Source organism: Alosa alosa, chromosome 7, assembly GCF_017589495.1.
Source record: "Alosa alosa isolate M-15738 ecotype Scorff River chromosome 7, AALO_Geno_1.1, whole genome shotgun sequence".
NCBI classification, from domain to species: domain Eukaryota; kingdom Metazoa; phylum Chordata; class Actinopteri; order Clupeiformes; family Clupeidae; genus Alosa; species Alosa alosa.
The window spans coordinates 36028278-36053919 of NC_063195.1; the positions used below are offsets into that span (position 1 = coordinate 36028278).

The window sequence follows — 25642 nt, forward strand, 5'->3', positions numbered from 1 at the left end:
GGGGACACTTGTCCTGCTCTTGAGAGAATGCAGACAAGAGGGGGGGAAAGGTAAAGGCCAAAGGAGTATCACTGGTGCTTTATCTTTCACGTGTCCATGGTGACAGGAGGGGGGTACCAGATAGGGAGGGCCTTTAGGTGTAAGGCAGCAAGTGACAGCCTCCTCTAGCACACCATGTAAGGAAGTGGAGTCAAGAGAATGCAAGACGATAAGCAGCAGCCCAGCTATGCTGTCCATGTTTAGATACACTCACCAAGGCCTTGCACTTCAGAAACAATGTGTGTTTCTGTTAAATTTAGAGAGGTTATCGTGTACTCTTCTCTCCCTTAGGCAGTGGATCTCTACTCTACAGGGACTACAGAGGTGAGTGTTTTCTTCTTTGTGCTTTCTTATATCCCCTCCTTTCCACACAATTTTAGCAAACTGGGAATATGGGGAAATTCATACTTTATTAACATGCTTGCAATAAGATGGCAGGTAGGCTAGAGGAAGCACAGATGAAATATCTGCGCATGTCATTTGTCTTCAGCTATCAGGCGTTGGAAATACTTAAGGCCATGTCAAATAAGTCAGACAAATGTGTCAGCAATGTAATGTATACATTCATTTCAGTCTTATTATTACCCAATAAATAACAGGAGACAGTTTGATGATTGAGGCATCTTGTTTGAAAAATGGTTGGTTGGAATTCATAAACATGCCAATGTTCATCTCTACGGGACAACTGAGAAAAATGCAACTGCCATTTGACCCCTATCACACCATATAAAATCTGAATTTATTCATGTCACAGTATAACGGCCTACTACTGTACTAAACTAATCAATGCATACATTGCATGATATAGCAACCAACCACAGCATTGATAGGATAATGGCAATTGACAATGTTCCATGTGTGTGCAGTGAACATGAAACATTCACTACATGAAAATAAGTGGTGTAAATATGTATGTTATATGTAAATTGGTTAGATAACAGTAAGAATTGAACTCTATTGTTGTATTGGTACAATGTAATGTGTGGTGCTTTCAGGTGCTTTCGGGTGCACTCTCTGACAAACCTGTTCCACTCTGACATAACTGCGTATAGCTGAATCATTTGTATAGTGATATATCAATATGGCATCTTTATTTTATTAGTGTATTCAGATCTTCTCAGCAATTACTTATTTAAAGGTAATACCCTTCTTCCTTGCCTCCAAAGTCTATTTATATACAAAAACAATGTTTCAAACCCCAAATGCCTGATTTTAATTTCGTTATATTAGATTTGTGAGACATCCATGGATCGTTTTTAATTATTGTTACTTATTTTTCTAGTTCTCTTCTTTTTAAGAGTAGTGACTACATTGAGAATTACAAAATAAGATATTGAGATGTGAGACACTCTCAGGAGTATAACATGTGCAGGAGTTTGTGCACTTTAGTAACTAGAAAAGTATTCATCATTACATTATGAAAATAGTGCTTTTGGGGGATCATGCTACAAGGTGTGTATGTTCTGTGGATATGAGAGAGAAAGAGGGAGTGAGTGTGTATGTATTCAAAAATGTATTCGCTCATTCTCTCTATGTAGTAATGCAAACTCTCTTCTACCAACATGGAAATGTTCTGTGTGCTTTTCATTATTATAATATTTTCTGTGAGAATGAGCTGTTTGGCCAGGCTGAGAAGCTCTGGGGATGTCATTTTTGTAGTCCTAACAAAAACGGTGACACCATATTATTAACATAAACTAAAGAAATGAAACATGTATCTCTCTCTCTCTCTCACACACACACACACACACACACACACACACACACACACACACACACACACACACACACATATATATATATATCTCCCACATGCAAAAGGAAATCTATACACGACAACATTGCTTGTTGACGTACTTTGCACTCTGCACTTTGCCCACCTTTTAAATTAGGGCCCAGATTTGGAATGTTATCAATACTTTAAGGGTCTGCAGTTGGCCTGCTGATGATATCAATTTACAACTCAAACTCAAATGACCCAATTTAAACCGTGACCCACTCATCAGTACTTAACCTTATTCTGCCCTGTCTCGTCATTTAGTCCTTAGTTTGTGAGACTTAAGTTACATCATAAATATGTTTTACTGTAGTGTGTAATTCTTGTAGTGTGTAATGTTGTTGTCACCCATACTGTATGTAAAATGTAAATCAGGTTTATAGGCCAGGTATACTTGCGTGTACAAGGAATTTGGTCTCTGCATTTATCCCATTAGTGAGACAGACAGAGCACACAGTGAACACACAGTAAGGTGAAGCACACACAAACCCAGAGTAGTGAGCTGCCTTGCTACAGCGGCGCTCAGGGAGCAGTGAAGGGTTAGGTGCCATGCTCAAGGGCATTTCAGCCATGGATGTGGGCATTGGAGAGCTGTGATCAACCACTTCCCCCACGCACATTTTACCTACCGGTCAGAGATTAAACCGACAACCCTTCGGTTCCAAGCCTGAAGCACTATCCAGTAGGCCACAGCTGCCCCATTTTGTCTCCATGGTATCTGTCCTCAAAAGCACTCACAGCTATAGAATTTTTTTAGTTCAGGGGAATTGTCTGAAATTGTTCAGAGATTTGTGAGATGGATTCTACAAGACTTTCAATACTTTTGGAAAGTGAGGCCCAAGATTATGCAGCATTTGAATAAGGTTAGAATATGCATCTCTGGCCTCTCTTAGACTGAACCAAGAATGATAGATAGATAGATAGATAGATAGATAGATAGATAGATAGATAGATAGATAGATAGATAGTACTACAGTACACACGTAGGTTACACGTAGTTGAGTTTTTTTTGTTTGTTTTTTAAAAAAAGCAGCAGTCTGTGTTTATGAATAGCTTTCATTCTGGTTTCTCATCAGGCATACTTTAACGTTATTTGTTGATAAATAAAATATATAGTAGATGTGCTGTTGATGTATTGAAATTTTATGAACTTTCTAATTAGTCTGTTTTTTCCCTTCTATAAAAAAAACTATAACTATAACTATAATTCATATGGTTCAGATATTTCCATAGTATTTGGACTACTGTTATAATTATTTTTTTGATGTACAGACTTGAACATTCAGACAAAACTTTTCACTGTTCTCTTTTAACCAAGTTTCATCCTTCTCATTTATACAGGGAACCATCAGAACTGTTTTAACTGAAAGGCAAAACACAGATCTGATCAGCACTATGGATAAACAACTTACCTTCTTAATCTCTCTGCAGCTTTGGATAAGTTTTTCTTTTTTTGTACCAGAAACACACTCAACATTGCTAAATAGCACACACTCCTCAGGACAGTCCGAGGGCAATGTGACCACTGGATGTGGGGGCAGTTTTACATGTAAGCCTGGTGTTGTTTTTCCCATATGGGAGCCTACAGACCCACCTTTTGGAGACATGCTGGCCCGTGCCACAATTTATTTTGTGGGTATGTGCTATATGTTTCTGGGTGTCTCTATAATCGCAGATCGCTTCATGGCATCAATTGAAGTCATCACCTCACAAGAAAAGGAGATCACATTCAAGAAACCCAATGGTGAAATCTGTACCACCACTGTGCGAATCTGGAATGAAACTGTTTCCAACCTGACTCTCATGGCACTGGGATCTTCCGCACCAGAGATCATGCTCTCTGTGGTTGAGGTGTGTGGACATGGCTTTGATGCTGGAGAGCTGGGCCCCAATACAATTGTGGGTAGTGCAGCCTTCAATATGTTTGTCATAATTGGGCTGTGTGTGTCCGTCATCCCAGATGGAGACCACCGCAAGGTCAAGCACCTGCGGGTGTTTTTCGTCACTGCATTCTGGAGTATCTTTGCTTACACATGGCTGTACCTTATCCTCGCTGTCATCTCCCCAGGTGTGGTGCAAGTGTGGGAAGGTTTGCTTACACTCTTTTTCTTCCCTATTTGTGTGCTCTTTGCATGGGTGGCTGATCGCAGACTCCTGTGTTACCATTATGTGCCCAAACGCTATCGTCTGGGCAAACGGAAGGGCGTGATCATTGAGACAGAGGGTGAGGCAGAGCTCCAGTCAAAAGCAGACATAGAGATGGATGGACAGATGTTAAACTCACATGCAGAGGAATACTTGGATGGGATTATGGGTGCTGAAGAGAAAGAGATGGACGAAGAAGATGTCCGGATGGAAATGGCTCGGATCCTGAAAGAGCTGAAACAGAAACATCCTGAAAAGGAGATGGAGCAACTCATTGAGCTTGCAAACTACCAGGTCCTCTGTCAGCAGCAAAAGAGTCGAGCTTTCTATCGCTGTCAAGCCACTAGGCTTATGACTGGGGCAGGAAATATCCTGAAGAAGCATGCAGCTGACCAGGCTAGAAAAGCTATTGGACACCATGAGATGCGCTCTGTGGTGTCTGACAGCGATCTCTCATCAAAGATTTTCTTTGATCCCAGCACATATCAGTGTTTAGAGAACTGTGGTAAAGTGGCTCTTAATCTAGTCCGAAGAGGTGGTGACTTGACAAGTACTGTGTCAGTGGACTACTGCACTGAAGATGGCACAGCCAATGCTGGGTCTGACTACCAGTTCACTGAAGGTACAGTCATCTTCAGGCCAGGTGAAACAGAAAAGGAGATCCGAATTGATATCATTGATGATGACATCTTTGAAGAAGATGAGCATTTTCTGGTTCACCTCAGTAATGTGCGAGTGATTTCAGCAAGCTCAGAAGCAATCTCATATTCAGACATCAACCATACAGAGACATTAGCCGGCCTTGGTCTGCCCTCAACAGCTACGGTCACAATCTTTGATGATGACCATGCTGGAATCTTTACATTTGAGGAGCCACTGGTTAATGTTAGTGAAAGCATTGGCATGATGGAGGTGAAAGTTGTTCGTACTTCAGGTGCCCGTGGGGTAGTGGTGGTGCCCTACAAAACTATAGAGGGCACAGCTAAAGGGGGTGGTGAAGATTTTGAAGATACACACGGAGTGCTGGAGTTCCAGAATGATGAAATTGTGTAAGTGTCTTTTATATTTTTTCCTTGTTTTGTTTGTCATTTAGCCAATTGCAGTCTTTTGTTTAAGAATGGATGACTGTATAATATATATATAAAGTTTGGATGACTAATGAAAAGTTTTGATAACTAATAATATAATAATAGGCAATGTATATTTTTGAATAGCTAAAAATATATATTTTTTCATTTTTTTCATCAATTTAATATTTCGGTATTTAAGTGTTTTTGTTTTTGTCTCTATGATCAAATTCACATTTGATTTATATGTACATGAAGGAAAGGGAACTGGAAAGGCAACTGCTCAACAATTTGAGCATACTAATGAGTACTGCTGCGTCTTTTATGCATGAACAGGTGACATAAGGATATGACAGGATGGTGGTGGCAGATAATCTGTTATCTTCAATATTCCCTAAAACAAATGGCTTAGGCATAAACATACTTCAGAATCTAAGTGTGTTTTTGAGTATCATTGAAATGTGTAGTAGTTTGAAAGCACAGAAAATGACAACAGAATAGTATATTTAAAATGTCAAACTCCTATCATGGCCAGGATTATTGTGAATTAAACAGTAGTGGAGCCAGTTGATAATGGTGACAGGGTCTAGTTTCAGTAGAAAGGAATTAGAAACATTTTGCCTGGTTAAAGACAAACAACTGTGGAAAGGAGTCAGTCATAATTGAACCTTAAAATAGAACCTTGTAGATGTTTCACACATGAATTAAGATGAAAGATCTATTACTATAGAGGTACAAAGACAGAGCCCAGAAACCGAGGAACACTGAAGCAGGCCAGGCCGGCTGGATCATAGCTTCAGCTCCATATATAGACAGAGCACTCTTGTTAAGATGACAAGTTTATATTTCCGGCTTGCAATTGACTGGAGGTGGTACATTTGAATTTTTTCAGTGTCTACAGCCACTGTCCAAGGTGATGCTATGAGGTTTTGTTAAATGTAAATACATGATGTGATTTACTATATGCCTCAAATATTGTACATAAACACCTGGTATATTGTCTAGAGTAAGTAAGGATAAATCATGTTACTTAAGAATACATTTGAACATACTATGTATGGAGTTGGAATATTACCAGGTCTTCAGAGATGCATATTTACCAGACATATTTAATATCACATTATTGTCATCCTGCTTATTAATCCATTTTATTTTTGTGCCTCAAGACACAGTTAGTCACGTGAAATACCATGTATTTTTAACAGTATTCATTTTTTTCTGTAATACTCTGTCCAAGTATCTCTAAATTATGCATTCCTTAGTTTCACAAAAATTAAACCTACAAGACAAATTCATAGCCTGTATGATTTGGATATGCGCACTTGCAAACAAATGTGAAAATAACACATCTCTGTCCAGATAGGGACAACACAGTTTGCGTTGTTTCTAAGACATTGCTTTTATTCATTTTAAAAGTGTACACTGTGGGCCAGATGTACTAACGCTTTTGCGCCCACTTCAGGCGTAGGCCCTATTTGTTTCGCAACGTGCGTGTAAAATCATTGCGAGGTATGTACAAACAGGCCGCAAAGATGTTAAAGTGCAAACTGCCTGTTGCGGGAACTGAAAAGGGCACATTGCGTTTTTCGTGTCATGCATGCATTCATGGGAGGATCCAGAGGAAAGTGGGAGTTTAGCATAAAGAGATGGGAGGGGAAGCGTACTGTAAATAGCCCCAGCCCCCACCCTCACACCCCCTCAATACCAGCGCAACACTCACCTCCATCATCACAGGCTATCGTACCCCCACCATCACTGGATTTTGCACCCCTCCCCCACATGGCGATCATGAACAATGAGGTGACAACGACCTCAGTCAACAGCCATCAGACACACAGATCCCAGATGCACCCCTCCCCCTCCCCTCCCCTTACAACCCTCACCATTACAACAGATCAAGTGACAGTCCAACTTAAGAAATTGCGCAGCAATAAAGCAGCTGGGCCTGACAGACTGTGCCCAAGGCTACTCAAGGCCTGTGCTGCTGAACTGGGGGAGCCACTGAAGCACATCTTCAATTTGAGCCTACGCCTTGGACAAGTTCCAACACTGTGGAAGACATCATGTCTCACCCCTGTCCCTAAGAAGCCACACTCTAGTGAGCTTAATGACTACAGACCTGTCGCTCTTACATCACATGTGATGAAGACAATGGAGCAATTGGTCTTAGGCATGCTCAGACCCCAGGTACGCCATGCACTAGACCCGTTACAGTTTGCTTACCAGGAGAAAGTGGGCGTGGACGATGCCATCACTTATCTTCTACACAGGACACATTCCCACCTGGACAAGGGGAAAAGTGCTGTGAGAGTCCTCTTCTATGCAGTAGTATGCTGGGGAGGAAGCACAAGGAAGAAGGATGTGGGGCGAATTGACAGGCTGGTAAGGAAAGCTGGCTCTGTGGTGGGAGCTGAACTGGAGTGCATCACTTCACTATCTGACAAAAGGACCCTGAACAAACTGATCAACATCTTGGACAATGAGTGTCACCCACTCCACAGCACTATTGTTAAGCAGAAGAGCCTGATCAGCTGGAGACTTCGCTCACTGCCTTGCACAACTGACAGACTGAGAAAGTCATTTGTCCCCAGGGCCATTGAACTGTTCAATGCCTCACTTAAGGGAAGAGGAGAGATAGACTTCTCTGCATAGTCTGTCTGCCTCTTCACCCCCCTCCATGTTTGGTACTGTCTGTCCACTAGCCACTTGTACCACTGTCTTTATGCCTCACTGTTTGCGTGCTATATTAGCACATTAGCACATATGCATAACCCCCCCTCCATGCCACAGCCGAACTGTGGCCACACTTATACATTTTCTTAAATAGTTAAATATATAGATATATAGACTTTACTTTACTTTATTTCTGCATTGTTGCACTGTTGACTTACTCATTTGCACTATCACCATGACCACTATCACTATTGCACTACCACCATGACACTCATTCATTCATTCACACAGAGCACCTTAGAGCACCTTACCATACCTTACTATGCACAGAGAATCACAGGCTCAGTCCCTGCCTCAGTCATTGCAAGCACCTCTGAGATTTATTAATCACCACTATGTGGATACTGTTTTTAGAATTGATTTAGATTAAGTGTTAGTATAATTTGTATTTTTGTCATTTGTATTTTAGTATATTTTTATATATTGTATTAAGTGTTAGTATAATTTGTATTTTAGTATATTTAGCATATTCTTTATCTTCTACTGTCCTTACTGCTTAGTTGTGTTTTTATATTATATACTTTAATTACTCTTTCTGCTGTTAAAGAAAGAATGTGTTTGTGTTGTATGTATGCTGCTGGTGAGACCTTGAATTTCCCCTGGGGATTAATAAAGTATCTATCTATCTATCTAATAGCACCTAATTATGCATTCCATGGTATGTAGGCCTACAAAGACTGCTCTTGAAAGCGCACGTCTATTCTGCGCCTAAATACTTCCGCCTTGTAAAAGCAGGTGTTAATCCAATTGCAGTTCAATGCATCAATAAGAGAACCTTTCAAAGACAACAGAATCGCTATTTAGAACACCAGTTTTGTAAGTAGTACTATCAAAAGCAACCTTAACTTTCGTTGGCCTTTAGAATGTCTTACTTTCACTTTTGCGTCATTCACTTAAACTTTCCTACTTTCTAGATTTGACCAATTTTCCATAGCCTACTGTACGTCAGGGGCGGACTGGGACCAAAAATCGGCCCTGGCATATTTGGCCCAAGCGGCCCTCAAATCGGTCGGGCACACCTAATTAAATACAAAATCTTTGATTACCATTAAATATGCATATATTTTCAACTGTCATGGAGCACTGAAAGTGATAGGCCTTATTGGCTATCACTCTGACTGATCAGAGGTAGCCATGGAGTACATGATCTCCATATTCAAGTAGCCTAGGCTATACAAGCAATTATTAAAGAAGAGTTTCTGCTTGAATTCAAAGTATCATTTCAAATTATTCAATAGGCTACATTTAAATTATACAATGCTCAACTGACAGCAGCACCAAACAGTTGCTGAAGCCTATGTGTAAAGAGCTAAATTACCTAGATTGTAGTAGACATTAATCACTTTAGGACAACTGAAACAACACAAAATAAATATGGCTGTTGCTGGAAATATTTTATTCATGTAGGCTATACTATATTGCTGGTACATTGTGGAACATTATAGCTACATTAACTAATTATCTTTAATGTCTTCCAGTAGCCTATCGTATAGGTTACTGTATATTAGTTGGCTTGTGCATGTATTGTATTTTTGAAGCTTCTACATTGGTGTTACTTTTGCACTATTGTCATAGTGACATCTTTTCATGTATGGTATTATTTCATGATCGCTAAACGTTTGATTCTTTTTAATGTTGTCAGTTAACTTCATTCAACTGCGCTTGTATGTAGGCTCTGCCGTTCAGTTGTGGACGTTCGTAAATTGTGTTTATGGGCGGAAAAAGGCAGAGAAAAGCGCAGTTTACACTAGTTTAATAAATGGGTAAGGCTATTTGCACCCCTGGTACAATTAGCAGTGTATGCTATTCGTACCCTGGTGCAATAAGAAGTGAATTCTATTCGTACCCCGGTGCACACAGCAATGTGTCCTATTAGTACCCCGTCTGGTACAAATATCAATGTATGCTGAACGTCATATTCACAAAATTTCTGTTAACTAACAAACTGACGGTTGTATGTGTTCACTGAACCAAGATTATGAAAATAAAACACAACTTTTCAATCTAAAACTTAATCTGAACAGATATTAGTGCCGAAACGTTTCAGAATTCTTCAGTTTCTGCTGACGAAAAAACGAATGTCCGCCATGTTTTTTGTGCACGTGAGCAACGTCTTTTTGTTGTTATGTCACAGGGTGTGAATAGCTCAGCTGTGTGGCCAAGGCTATTCGTACCAGGGGTGTAAATAGACACTCCGTTAATAAATACGACGGAAACTTGGGCCTGACAGCGTTCACAATCTGCGGTTTGTCCATGACGCTGATAACGCTACGTTCGCAAATGTACGTAGCCTACATCTAGCCCTGTATGTGTTGAAAATAACACAACTTATGTTGTTTCTAACACGTTTGTTTTAAGACTGCAGGTCCATTGGCAGCATAGCTCAATGGTAAACTGCCCTTAGATCACATGACCTGAGAGAGAGAGAGATTCTCTTTTGCTTTTGTATTTTTGCTGAGGTCTTATAAGAAAAGGACCTAAAGGGGGTAGGCTACAATAGCATTATAGAAATGTACTTTGATGTATGTCAATTTGTTACCAATGAGTGTTGTCTTTTTGACCCTCTGATATACGGGTTGCAACCTCAATGCAACCAATGATATACACATGATAGTTTCAGTTCTTCTATTTCAGTTATTGTTAGCCTAAAAATATTGTTAGCCTAATAACTTCTTTAATATATGATTACAAATTGTCAAAAATAGCTAAATCTCTTACATAGGTCAGCTAGATTTGAATTTATATTGGCTCTTTTACAATGGAAAGGTCAATAATTGTTTAATTTATGTTGATATTAATTCTGTAATGCTACTAGTTTCACTGTAGTTGAATATGCCACCACTTTCTCACATAATATGTATACAAGGAGTTAGACCATCTTGTGTTGAAAGAAAATGTCGGTCTGAGATACCAATTCAGCAGATGTCTGCTTCTTTACCTGCCTTACTCTCTGCTGGTCCTGTCTTCTGTTATTGGCACACTTCCAGAGTATGCAGAGTAATATAAACTCAAACATATTTTCCATTACCAAATGAATGGACCGTCAGACAGACTACAGGCCTAAATTGTGTGATGCAGACAGTGCTGTGAAAATCTCCCTGATGACACAACACTGAAATCTCCCTAGAGGATATACATAAAAAATATTATTAGAATTTTGAGAGCTTATAGGCCTACTCATGGAGCTTAACAGCTTATTTAATATTCAGTAGAATAATGTAGCATATGTCATATACAACTGTAGGGTTGAACTATTCATTCATTTCTAATTGGATGAGAGGCTTTCATGAGTGGGGATAGCCTATCCCAGGAACGTAGCCGAATCACTCCGCATTTTGTTTTGAATTGTCCAATGTGAATTGTCCATTCATTCAAAGCGAGAGAGCAGTTTATTTCAGACTGTCACATTAGTTATTGAGTGAGTAAATAAGCATGGAATGGGAGGACAAGCGAGTCCAAATGACTGTACACATACAGTACAGCCTCTCTCACTCAATGCCTGCAAAGTGTCATTTTATGTTGCTTGGCACCAGGCTATTGTTATTTATTATATTGGAACTACAGTAAACTTAGCACAACAAGTAAGGGAATTTGTGTTTGGTAGATTATTTCTCTGTGGTAACAATTATTTTTGGCAATGTGGGTGCGCCCATGAAAAAATTGCCAAATATTCTCTGCCAATGCCAAACAGCTTATTTAGCCATTGCCTCGTTTGGTGTTTGGTGAATTGGATGATTGATTTTTGAAGAAACAAGACATATTGGAAATTTAACAATTCATTCATTTCACAAACAGGAGCCTCAGTAGTGTGTAGGAGAACCATACACAGCCACAACAGCCTGGCACCTCCTCCTCATGCTGGTCACCAGCCTGTTCACACACTGCTGTGGGCATCCCATCCAATGAGTCCAGAATCTAGACTCATCACTAAACATAACGTTCCTCCACATGTTGAGGTTCCAGTGCACGTGTTGCCAACACCAGCACAAACGAGCCTGACGGTGAAGGGCAGGTCATGGCATCAGGACTTCTGTTCCGGATTGTCTGGGCAGAGAGCTCAAAACAAGTGTCAATAGCAACAGCAAAATAACCTGTTTGGCAATGGCAATTTTTAATGGGCGCAACCCACATACTCTAGTCTAGAAATCTACTGTAGACACACCCTAGCGGCAGCAAATTACATTTGCTGCCAGGGCTAGTCTAGCAACTCTCCGTTGGCTTGTGAGCTCGAAAAATTAAACTTCTATCAGGCCAATCAAATCGTGTATAGAGTCGTTAGGCGGGCTTAACATAATGATTGATGGCAGAGTTGCAACGGTTTGGCTTGAATTCCCTGCTACTTGAAAACAAAGAAGATGGATGTTGCTGTTGGCAAACAGTGTGACACGAGATAAGCTTTTTTTAAGTTGGCAAAAGTTTGAACTAGCCAACTAGCTCCACTGGTGGGAAAGCGCATGGGACTCATAGCGCTATCCTATTGCGTGCAGAGGGAATTTGAAAGACAACCGATTATCCCGCCCCTCGGAATGAGCACTGCGAACGGTGAGTGCCCAGATCCTACATTTTAATGTGGGTCTGGCTCGTCAGGCTTCACATACTCAGCACTGCTGCTCATCCCACAAGTGCATGTTTCTTTCACTAACTAAATAGGCTTTCCAACGGTATAAGATTTATTGCCAAAAAGCATTGTTACCACAGAGAAATAATCTACCAAACACAAATGTCCTTACTTTTTGTGCTAAGTTTATTATTTGGGGCAGAGAATGAACAAACAAAAATCTACATGAACTATAGAAAACACAATTTGATGTTGATGTTTGACTTGGTTTAAACTTGATTAGTTCGAAGAGAAATTCTTGTATAAAAGCAATATTTCAGGAGTAAGAATGGGGTTGGTAAAAGACTACCCATGGATGTGGTTTGGCCTTGCACAAGCCAAAAGCTGAATTCTAGCCGTGGGTATAGGCTATCCATTACCAACCCAATTCTCATTTGTGCCATATTATTGCTGACATATGTATACAGCGCTGTATATATCACAGTAGCTAGTAACTGCTAGTAGCATCTCTACATCAGTATATCAGTAGAGACCAAGAACAATATTAACACAGGCAGTCGTACCATGCTTAAGGCAATACATTTGCCTACATAGCCTACATGAGATATGCACTGAAACAATGAGATAACATGTGTCCAGCAAGTATCCACATGCATTCCAGTTTGAATAATGCCTGGCTATCAAGTCAAGTCAAGTCAAGTCAACTTTATTTATATAGCGCATTTCATACTCAGAGGTCATTCAATGTGCTTAACATAAACAAAAGCAAACAGGAATAGCTGATAAAATCATAGAAGGGCAATAGTTAAAGGATAGTTTAAAAAGTAAAGAATAATAATAAAGATCATAATGAAAAGAAAACATAAAACACACAAGGTAAAATCATTTAAAAATAAAGAATAATTAATAAGCAAAAAAACAAAGGCAAAAGTAGTAAAAAGGTAATAAAAGTAATAAGACAAGGTAGAATAATTTTCAAGGCAGATTCAGAATTTGTAACTCAGCGCAGTTAACAGAAAGCATCTGAGAACAGTTTGGTCTTAAGTCTAGATTTAAAACTGGCTACATTTGGGGCCTTTTTGATTGGTTCGAAAGTTGGTTCCAGAGCTGAGCCGCATAGCAGCTAAAAGCAGCTTCACCATGTTTAGTTCTAACAGTAGGTTTTACTAGCAGGTTTTTTACCTGGGACCTGAGAGGACGAGAAGGTGTGTACTGCTAAAGTATGTCTGAGGCATTTAGGTCCTGCTCCATTCACTGATTTATAAACAAGCAGTAGTGCTTTAAAGTCAATTCCGTGATTTACTGAAAGCCAGTGCAGGGACTTAAGAGTTGGAGTAATGTGGTCAGTTCTTTTAGTTTTCATTTTGTTAGAATCCTAGCTGCTGCATTTTGTATCACCTGAAGCTGTTTAATAGTCTAATAGTCACCTGAAGCTGTTTAAGTCAAATGGCAAGAGATATTTGACTCAACCCTTCAAACTGGTACTTACTCTCTGCCATGGTTAGAACTGTCCTCAAGGCACTCATAACATAGATGAAAACAGACAAGAGAGAGACAAGTCACATGAGCTTGAATTACAGTAGCAATGTACAGACATAAAAGGTCTCACTACTTGACAGCTGAACTTAACAATATGTTTCGCATGTCCAATTAGCTCTTGATTCCAACATGAGTGAAACAGGCAGCTTGTCTTAACATTAGACCAAATTCAGACTTGTTTGGGAAAGCACCCTTCACCTAATACAACGCAAAAGATTGGTTTTCTTTTTGCATATTTCATTGTTGCCATTTATTTTCAACATTCCATCCTGGTTCTTTATCCAATTAATTTCCTGGTTTTAATTTTTTCATTTTTTCTTAGTCTCGATTAGTCTCATTTTCCAATTACTTTACATTACGTTTGTATTCAATTCGGTTTATGCACGGAAGGCTCTTTAGCCAGTTCATTTGTTTCTGGTGGAGCCGGGTGTGTTGTAGAAGCCGCCGACCCGTTTGGGAGTTTCACCTAGTGAATCAGCACATTACGGTGTAGAAGGATTTATGCATGTGTCAACATTTTTATTGTTATAAGTGTTTGAGTGAACATGCAAGGAGCAGAATATAACAGAAGATGTCGTTACAACACAGCTGACGCTCCACCGGACCCAAATGAGCTGGGTTAAGAGCCTTCCGTGCATGTGGTCCATTTGATCTATCTGACCTGACACATTTTGTCTTTGCCTGTTCCGTTCATATATATGTATCATCACAGGTGGCAGTGGCTTGAAATACTGTATTTGCCACTTCCAAGCAGGAAAAAATATGGTGATATGATGACACTGTAATTAAATTATTATTATTATTATTATTATATTTTGAGGTGCTCTCACCAACTCACCAGCCTCACACTTTTCATCACTCTGTCACAGTTTTGTCTTCATTTTGCCTGCCACATTTCATGCCCACACATCTGCTATTTTTTCATGCATCTCTTCCTCTCTGCTTCTTCCCTTCCACTCCTGTCCTCTCTCTCTCTCTCTCTCTGTCTCTCTTTTAGCAAAACTTTTCAAATCAATATAATCGACGATGAGGAGTATGAAAAGAACAAGAACCTTTTCATCGAACTTGGAGAGCCACAGATAGTGGAGATGAGTGAGAGAAAAGGTGGGGTGTGCTTTACCAGACACTCCCATGTTCAGACTGACAACCCAGACTGGAGATTTCGCATGACATGACTTGACATTTCGTCATTAGTTAAACCCTTGATATTTGTAAACTGTAGTTTTCCAAAACATAGTGCAGTGTCTGCTATGTCATACTTTCAATATGGTAAATCATTTGTATTGGGTGCAGGGTAGTAAGGTCAGGTTTGATCTTCATTTGACCATGTGGTGTTGACAGTGTGCTGTTGCAGGTAGAGGTGGCTGTTTTTAAACTTCCTGTTCCCATCGGTCTAGACTCCGGATCATGTATCATGTCACTTTTGTGACTGATTTAGCTCATCACTATCTGTCTGGCTGAAACCAGGACACAGAAAAGTGTGTGTGTATGTGTGTGTGAGACAGAGAAAGAAAGAAAGAAAGAGAGAGAGCGAGAGAAAGAAAGACAGAAAGAGAGAGAGAGAATGAGAGGGAGATGCTTAATGGGAGGCCCTTACCACAGCCAGTCAATTCCATACGTCATACGTGTGATTTTTTGTCCCAACAGGAAAACCATAACGGTAAAAATACTTGACCATGAAGAATATAACAAACAGGCCAACTTCTACATACAGCTTCAGGAGCCACACTGGAAAAAGCTGCGATGGACAGGTGTGGGAGAGCAGACAAGTAGAACCTCTCTTTTGAATGGCCTGCTCTTCCTTCCACTACTCCCATATGCTTTTTCCTCTCTTGTTTCTTTGGCTCCTTACTCTTTGAGCTGTCCCCTTGCTATTCTACATACAGTATATCACCAAGAGGGATACTCGCAATTCCTCTTCTAATGACAGTGTACCTGTTCAGAGTGGTTGTGACAGTGGCTATGGCCAGTCCACAGTGGGATCACACCTACTGTATAAGTCAAAATACCAGTGACCTTTCAGACCTTCTATATGACACTATATGAGTCAGTCATTGCATGGCATGGCAGTAGCTGGTCTGGTTTTATTTGGTTTAGGTGGTGTATTGCTGCGCTTAAAAGTTTTGCAGGGTGTCTTTTTGTTTTGACAAAAAGTGGTTATTGTTTTTTTTAGTGTAGTGAGAAGCTTTGTGATACAGACAAATTGTGCGTTTGGAAAGTCTATGAGTAGGTGGTAGCAGCACAGCACTGTTTTAACATGATTTTACATTAAACAATTTATTCACTTTTACATGATATGTACTGTTTTTGACCTGTACCTGTCATTACCGGTATAAAAAAAATCTATATAGAACATTTATACTGTAATTTCCATAATAAGTAACAAGTAAGTATGTGGTGGACTATGTAGCGTTGATTTGTCATTTTTACTGATCATATTGCTTTACTCTTATTTTCTCTCCTCTGCTGCTTATTTCGGCTGTCCTATATACTTACTGTCTTATTTCCTTCCTGTTGGTCAGCTGTGCTTCTACATGAGTGTGGTAAGCCATATTCTGTTTCTTCATTTCATATGAGAGCACTTTCTCTTCTTTAAGACTTTACTGCAAGTGATGTGTATTCACCACAATAGGTATTCGCCAACAAAAACAAGCTAGGCTGAATTCAGCTGCAAAATTTCTTCAGAGTGTTTTGAACTTAAGAAATATAATAAGAAATAATAGCATTCAGAGATATAGTATGTCTGATGGTAGGCTAATTGTGTTTTGCTTTGTGGTTATAGGTGGATTTGTGAAGACAGGTATGCTATGTCATGCAACTATTTTTATACATCATATTAATACTTAGCTAACTGCTTAATTAACAATTTGTTCGTCAGTCACAGTTTTAATGTATTTCATCTTGCCTTTTAATAGATAAAAAGCTTTATGGTAAGAGACTGAATTTAGTGAATTTACTTTTACTTTGAAACTTGTAGTGGGTAGTGGCAAGGGTGGCCTTTACTCATTAACTCGCCCATAACTCATTAACTATTAACCACCTCTGAAATCTCTGTAGTCTGAATGGTCACTTTAACTGCATTCTGTTTTGGTCGTTTACAAATGTTAAATTCTTCGGGGGAATGATTAAATGAAGATGATACTCACCATCAACAGAGAATCCTCATATTTTGCATGTATGATGAAAGATGTTATGGTTTACTGAATATTCACTGACATTGCATAGTAACACAGCTAACATGAAAAAGGAGGCAAGGTGTCACAATGTTCTGAGATACATACACAAATACATGTGTGTGTGTGTGGCTGTGCATGTGTCTGGGTATGTGCTAGTGCAAAAGAGTTATATTTTTGATTGCAACATTATGTCATGCATAGCACACACTGCTTACATCAAGAACACCATCATCCTCCTGCATGTGTGCATAGCATGTCTGAGATAGAGCGCCCACTCCTTCCCTTTTTATTATGTCATGCCTGCTTTAGAATTTCTACAATCTTGTCAAATGACAGGATGTTATAATGTGTGCTGTTGTTTTGTTATCTGTTTCCAAAGTCTTTATGATTCATGATTTATTGTTCTAAACATATTTTGCACAATGCATTATCAATATCCAAATCTACTTCGCCCACCAGTATGGCTCAGCATTAGTCACTGGGTGATAATTTGTTCTTAATAAAATACAAAAGGGAATTAACTTTTCTGTCTGTTCAGTTAAAGGGCACTCGAGCTAAGAGGGGGATTATACTATTTCTTGCCCTTGACATAAACTTACAGTATGTGCGCTTGCTGCATAAGATTTAGGTACCAGTAGAACAGCTCCGGTGCTCTGGTGCAACATAATGAATCCAACAATAGCTATTATTAATTTACTGTTGTGACAGTGAAATATTCTTGAACACAATGTGTAAAGGAACCAAATTTTAGAGTAAATGACAGACAGCCTCTCAATCATGTGGATTGGTCTCCAGGCTAAAGTTACACACTGGATTTCTCCACAAAATGAAAAACATCAGCTCTCCATTAAATAAAAAAGAAGAGAGTTAATTAGACAAACACAACTGCACATCCACCTCTTATCCTACTCAGCCAAGTGTCTCTAACATCATCAGGCAGGGACATCTACCGGAAAGTGCAGGGCCGAGATAACCACATCCCCTCCACCATTATCAACATAGCAGGTATACATCTATTTCCCTTATTTCTACTTCTGTCCATTCATTATTAGTCACTTAACTTTTTGCATGTTTGGCCAGATTTCTGGTGGCACTTCTCCTAGTCATATACCTTTGGATATAATATAAGATTTATCTTAATCTTGGATTTAAAATCAGTTAATAACAAGTTGAAGTAAGTAAAGGTGTCTACTAAGAAGCTTCTATCACGTTTTAGCTATTTGCATGCTACTTTGATACACTTTAATGCATGTTCCTTAAAGGTGCTCTAAGCAATGCCACGCGGTTAAAGGGGCTCTAAGCGATGCCACACGTTTTTAGGCTAAAACATTTTATGTCACTTACTGCAAACCTCACCTAACCAACCGCTAGCTGTCTGTGTCCTGAATACACTGTAAAAAAAATGCTATCTCTGTGGACAGCCCAGGCTCCAAAAACGGCAACAAAAACAATCTGGGCAAACTTAGCCCATAAAAACATAACAAACAACGAACAGTTCATTTTTGCTTGTGTTAGTCCTGAAGGGTGTTTGGCTTACTAACTTTGTTATGTCCTTGTTTGCTGAACTGTCCAACTCTAACCGTATCCATCTCTGTCTACCTGCCTGCTCCTCACTTTCTCAGAGAAAAGGGATGAGATGGCCATGTCCAAGAAAGAAGAAGAAGAGCGACGTATTGCAGAACTCGGGCAGCCCATGCTAGGAGAGCACGTGAAACTGGAAGTGATCATAGAGGAGTCCTATGAATTTAAGGTATGATGCTTTCCCAAGAGAACTAAACAGTCTGGACATGACAGTTCATAAATGTCACAGTTTTTTGTTGTTATCGTTATAGTTATTGTTCTTGGTGTGAACGACCCTTTACAGTAAATGATGCTAGTTAATGTAAATGAGTGATTCCTGTTTTGGATCAAATGTCCATGTCCCAATGATTTCCTTACTCTTATTCTTTAATACAATTAGACAAATATTTATAACAAATCAATTGTATTATGTGTTTAGGTGTTTTTAATTGCTTTTTTTACGCCTCTTTCAGGCATCTTTTTCTGTGGTATATGCCTTCAATTCAGCAGGTCCCCAGAATGCAATGTAATCAACTTCCTCTATATTATAAAATGCTAAAAACTTCAACTTATTCTGTATTGCTTTGATAGACTAGGGTACACTTCCTTTAGTCAAGGAAGTAAATCTGGTGAAACTATATTTGTTTTTTTTTGTAGTATGATATATTATATGTCCCCACAGTCATTTTCCATTCTGTTAGTCTGTATTTTCCTGCCTCCCAAAAAATACTACAAATCCATATAGCCATTTGCAGGAAGAGACAACAGTTGTTTTAGAAGGGAATGCAACTGGAAAACTGAGGAAAGCTCCAACAGTCACTCTCATCTTTATTTTTCTCTACCCTGTTAGTGTATATTATGGAAAATGTTTATCAAAAATATAAAATATTTTTAAAAACATGTTAGAAATAGTTATTTAAGTTCTGTTCATATGTAGAGTGTGCTAGCTAAATGTTGCTCACTCAAAGAGCTAGAGCTAACTTTCCACCCTGTAAGACTATGTCTATATATAATATATAATATTTTCAGCCTCTGAGCTTGGCCAACATGCATTCCTCATATCTAAGTGTGGCACTGTTCTGACAAAATGTTAAAAACATCAAAAACAATAACTTGAATTTTCAGAAAATTGTAAGCCAAAAAGCACATCCAAAACAGGAATCACCCAAATAACTAACATAATAGTTGATGTATAATTGCATACTATTAGGAGAGAGATTTCCCAGTCAGCCTTTGTAAACATAGCTGATCTAATTAGATTTCCAACAAATGTGTTATGTGGTGCCAACCTTTTTATGTGTCTTCTTTGTGGGTGTGGGTGTCTGTATGTTTCCTCAGAGCACAGTAGATAAACTGATAAAGAAAACCAACCTGGCCCTTATAGTTGGCACGAACAGCTGGAGAGAGCAGTTTGCAGAGGCAATTACTGTCAACTCGGGTAAGTTTTGGGCAGCCTGTTGGCCTCTTTTAAATTGATGATGAGAAAAGATGATACATTTGTTTTTTTCTATACACATGTTATTCACATTAATCTTTATTCAATCCAAGAAAAACACCAATCATTGTCATCATTATCATCTTCAATGAAAGTCACTAAACAAAGGGGCTATGTGTTTGCTTCTGGAGTGGTATTGCATAATAGCTGTTCTGAAGATGACATGTTTGTTTTGAGCCTAAAGTCAAAGGTATACAGGGAGAACAGGAAGAGAGGACAGAGAGGACAGTCCCTTGGGGGGCCCAGGACAGCTGGCCGTGGGTTGACTGTGTACGCGATTGTAGCGGACTGCATTTCCAGGCGGTAGTGGCCCACTGGCACTGGAGGGAAACTCACAAGTGCACAGCTGAGAGCTACCTGAGTGGGCTCCCATCAGGCTGGCTACATTTAGGTTTTAAAAGCGGGTGAAGGAATCATCCGAAGCCCAACTTGTGCTCATACACATCTGTTCTATGGATATGTCTTTCCAAACTACCCAGGAGGCAGCCATGCTCCTTCCGGAGTGGGGGAGGAACACCTGAGGAGTCATACACTACATTGATGGCCTCGACCAACCAGTGGGAGAAATGTTGTTTCAATGGCCCATAACCAGTAGCCTGGGCTACAAAGCAGATGAACAGCTGTTCGGTCTTGCCGGGTTGCATTCACTCGGTGTAGGTATACAGCATTCTCACCAGACTGAGTTTGTGCCAAAGCTTCTCCTGCTATATGTCAGGGCAGAAGGTGGGCAGATTCTACGGGCTAAGGGCTGAGGTCAGCATCTTAGGCTGGTAGAAGGAATTCTGGTGCAGGACGACTGTAGAGTCATCCATTGCAAAGTGTATGCAAGTAAAGGAGTGTTTGCAGCCATTAGTGCATAAACACATCCGTTCCCAGTGACAGATTATTGTTGTGAATCAGCAGGGGCGCAGGAGGCACGGGGGACGTGGGGGATATGTCCCACACAGTGCTGAAGAGACAGCCGTTGTCCCCCTCACTTTTAATAAGGAAAAAAAGCCTTATAGGTACGCTAAATAAATAATAACATATAGGATTTGCGCTAACTGTAAAACTCCCCATTAACAGCATCACATCACTAACCACAGCCATCTACAGTACTGTAAGACTGCACAATCTCATATTCACTGTTGGATATCTGAAGCCAGTTTGTCTACTAACAATCATAAAATAATCCAGGCTACTTGCTTAGCATAAATCATTTATCATCATCTTTATTTGAGGCAGGCTGGTATTCAAGGTAGGTTTTAGACATGCATTTCGTTTGGAGCGGCATGCATACCCGTAGGCTATCAAAAGCATTTTCGGTTTGGTTTGGGATTTAATGTACTTTTGGACTGTTTGATTATATTGCTAAATGTTGGGACTGATGGGCACTGAAATCTGGAAGATATTTGATGGTTCACTGTTAAGTTTCATGCAGTTGAAAAAGTGTCGGGATTTCCACTGCTGTTTATTGCGAGACAAGGCAGCCCTTCATTGAATAGGGGTTGTGCTGTAATGTAAACCTTTTTGCGTAGCCAAGTAGCCTACATTGAGTTATTGTTTAATTATGCATGATTTAGTATTTTTGTTTTAAATAAAATTCGTAGGCTGGAATGCCTTGAGTCGCAACAATTGTGTTTAAATGTAGTAGACTTCAGCCTCTGGCAATTAGCTCGAAAGGGGCGGCAAGAGAATGAGCTTGAGAACGTGTGTTGGAGACCCATGGTAGGAAAACGACTTTTCTTTGCCAACCGTAGGCTATTAATCCAACCAACATAAGACAATACAATACAACATATAATAAAATATTAAGAAGAGGTTATTTCATTGACTTAAATCGAACAATGTCTTCTAGTGGACTGATGGCAATTGTTGGTATGGTAGGCAATTGTTACCCCGTCTTGTATATGGGAACCTGCCTTTATTTGTCCTGCTATAAATAGAATCAATCCCGGGCATAATTTGAGGATTTATGGTAGCCTAGTGCTCAACTCCTCCTGCTCAACATGACGTTAGCTGTTATGTTTATGATAACAAACTCAACTAGCCTACTTATAAACTCGTTTTCACTAGCCTAACTATAAAATACAAGTCTATCAACGTTTTTGTTCTAAGACATTTATTTCAAACATAATTTCAAGACACAAATTGGATAAATATTAACTGCAAACACACAGTGGAGAGTTGATTTGGTTTATACCAGACAATTTAAGTAGGCCTAACTAGGCTATTTGATCATGTAGTCTATGTTTGGATCATAGGCATGATGATTCATTCATGGCTTCATAAAATATCAACATCCCATGTTGCTTTTTTCTACCATTAGCCCAAGTAGTGACCAGTATTCTACCATTGGCCCAAGTAGTTTGTTTGAAAACAATCAATGGTATTATCTTAATATTCTGGCAAGTTTAAAATATGATGGTCGAAAGTGGGCCAGAGGTGGCAATCCGATATCTGGCTCACTATGGGTTTGTGTTCACAATTTGGTCCCCCTCACTTTCAAAATATCTCCTGCGCCCCTGTGAATCAGGAACCACAGCTCACAGTGGGTAGTTTCCCTCAATGTGAACAGGTCCACCTGTGCCACATTGAAGCAGACCCATACGTTCACCACAACTTGGGTGTTTCAGGCCCCATTCTGACTGGTGTGGGCAGCCTCTGAACAGAATGGCCCGCACCAGCAATCTGCACACCAGGTAAATATATCACATGAATTGATAGCAGATGCATACATGTCCATAACTGCAATCTCCTCACCAGGTGACAGAGCTGTGGGAAAAATAGTCCACCAACGTGACCGTGATCATTTTGATCAAAACTTGACAAACTGACAGTATAGGGCGAAAATATTTCAGCGTGAGGAACATGGTGTATAGTTAACACATCAGGCCCCCAGCTGTGAAGCGAGGCGTCCGTGGTCACAACCATGCCTGTGTGCAGTGAGTCCCAGGAGCGCTAGGAGGTCAGTGCTTCCCACCATAGCCACGGGGACATGCAGGCTGTTGAGTCAGTCTTGGAGCTTGTGCATGTGCAGCCTAGGGCCCTGCTGCTGATGTGTTGGTGAGGAGGCCTAGATGCCTCTGCCTGCAATGAATGCTGACAGTGTGGACAGGGCTGAATCGCACCAGCAGTGTAGGGAAGTTACTTTTAAAAAGTAAAAAACTTTTAAAAAGTAGTGTTTGCTCGTTACTTGTTACTTCTTAAAAAAGTAACCCGTTACTTTACTTAGTTACCAGTACCCTCTATGGAAAGTAAATTTGTACGTTACTCTTTACTTTTATGTTGCTCGACTGGGCGGAACCCAATATCTGTTCCTAAATGTGTAGGCCTACATAAAGGTTCTACTATGGAGGACATTGGTGGAAAGCTAGTGCAAATCGTATCAATAGGTTAGCAGTAGAGTTAACGGCAGTGGACAACAGTTTCTCACCAAGGCACAGTGTACCCCTTACATTCCTCCTTTTAGTTTCAACAAGTTCGAAGTAATGGGAATACCTCCATCCCTCAGAAGTTAGGCTTCTCGCTTGCCATGATTGCTCTTCATGCTACCAGCTTCTGTCACGTAATAGGCTACCGTGTGGAGCTCGTGACTATTGCTCAAGTGCGCAGCTGAGAAAGCAGTGTCGCTGTCAAATCTGTCCTTGGGAAATGTAACGTTGCGCTGAATTGAAAAAGGAGCTAAGTTTCATTACCAAATGTTCAGTAGTAATGTGTTACACTACTTTTTACCCGTAAAAGTAGTTACGTTACTGTAACATGCTAGTTTTTAACGCGCTACTTTTTAACACTCTACTTTGTAGCGTGTTACACACAACACTGTGCACCAGGCAGGCACAGGCATTTACGGAAATCCGCCTGCATCTTTTGAGTCAACTTGGCTATGAGTGTCTTGATAATCAGCTTGGTTTAAGTGTCTCGATGGTCACTGAAGAGATGAAAGAGGATTAGTGAATTGATGGAAGATTGCTTAGATTAGATTAGATTAGATTACGTAGATTAGATTCAGAGCCATGATGTCATGCAGAGATGACTTCCCATTGGTTAACGTTGAGTGAACTCGATTGAAAGAGAACTCTCATTTTTCAAAATAGCATCTAATCTGTGGGTACAACATTGTTTTTTCTGCTGGTCAGTGCCATCATAAAGTGGCTGTGGGCAGTACAGGGATTATGTACACATTCTTGAGTAGAACATATCAGTTTTCTAAATCATAGTCCTCTATGAAGGGAATTAATGAATATATCAGAAACCAATCATTTTCCTTTTTCTCTTTCCTTTCTTATACATAATTTCATATTCTTAGGGGATGATGATGATGAAGATGACAATGGTGCAGAAAGCAAACTCCCCTCGTGTTTTGACTATGTCATGCACTTCCTCACCATCTTCTGGAAGCTTCTTTTTGCCTTTGTGCCGCCCACTGATTACTGGAATGGCTGGGCATGCTTCGTTGTGTCCATTGTCATGATCGGGGTCCTCACAGCTGTCATTGGTGATCTGGCCTCTCACTTTGGCTGTACCGTTGGCCTGAAAGATTCGGTGACAGCAGTGGTTTTTGTTGCCCTAGGAACCTCTGTACCAGGTAAAAAGAGTTTCCAGTTTTATTACAGAAATAATAGAGGATAATAGATTATGTCATTACATTACTGGTTACTGAACATCCAATGAAAACAACAAAACAACAAATCCCATCTACAGTTGCACAGATTTGGGCTGTATCCTTGCAGTTCAGCAATGTTTATTTAGCATGTACAACACATCATCTCTTTCTCCTCTTCCAGATACATTTGCCAGTAAAGTTGCTGCAGTACAGGATCAGTATGCAGATGCCTCCATTGGCAACGTCACTGGGAGCAATGCTGTCAATGTCTTCCTGGGCATTGGTGTTGCATGGTCCATTGCTGCCATTTACCATACAGCAAACGGGAAAGCATTCTATGTGGATCCTGGAACACTGGCATTCTCTGTCACACTATTCACCATCTTTGCCTTCGTTGCCATTGCTGTCCTCATGTACAGACGTCGACCTGAAATTGGGGGGGAGCTTGGAGGCCCACGATTACCCAAGATACTCACCACCACCCTCTTCTTTAGCCTGTGGCTTATGTATATTATTTTCTCCTCTCTAGAGGCCTATTGCATCATTAAGGGTTTCTGAAGCAGTCCACTGCAGAGAAAGGGATGACGATTGGGATGATAAGGACACAGGACAACAATGTAACAATATGAAAAATATTGCATAATCAATATAGTAATATTGATATTAATAATAGACCTACTTTTTGATTTTGTTGTTGTTCACATTTGAAATATTGTTTTACTTACTACTGATGTTGTTTATGAGATTTTGATGGGGGATGTTCTCAAAATAGTAGAAGTCGTGGTAATATGCTTAGAATAGTATTATAGAGGGTGTCTAGTGTTTCGAAAATATGACAACTATTATTATCCACAGATCCAATACAGTATCTGGGTAGGGTCCATCAACAAGGAGGCTTCAGTTTAGATGACATTTTGTAGTGAATTTAATAGCTTGCCAAAAAACATTAAAAACAAATTGGTTATTGA

The 25642-nt window shown here is 39.8% G+C and overlaps 1 protein-coding gene across 5 annotated transcripts; it reads left to right on the forward strand.

Moving 5' to 3' along the window:
• The first annotated feature begins 209 nt into the window (after positions 1-209).
• slc8a1a (solute carrier family 8 member 1a) lies at positions 210-25642 on the forward strand. 5 transcript variants are annotated; one of them, XM_048248251.1, is made up of 11 exons: positions 278-363; positions 3158-5010; positions 14856-14962; positions 16381-16401; positions 16641-16658; positions 16774-16788; positions 17971-18039; positions 18657-18784; positions 19933-20032; positions 24378-24656; positions 24856-25642. In XM_048248251.1, exons 2-11 carry the CDS (start codon positions 3212-3214, stop codon positions 25230-25232), a joined length of 2913 nt encoding a protein of 970 aa, XP_048104208.1. In that variant the 5' UTR covers positions 278-363; positions 3158-3211; the 3' UTR covers positions 25233-25642. The 5 variants fall into 5 exon arrangements, with proteins under 5 accessions (XP_048104211.1, XP_048104208.1, XP_048104212.1 ...); XM_048248255.1 differs by lacking the exon at positions 14856-14962 and adding an exon at positions 15506-15609; XM_048248254.1 differs by lacking the exon at positions 3158-5010 and having other exon boundaries at positions 210-363.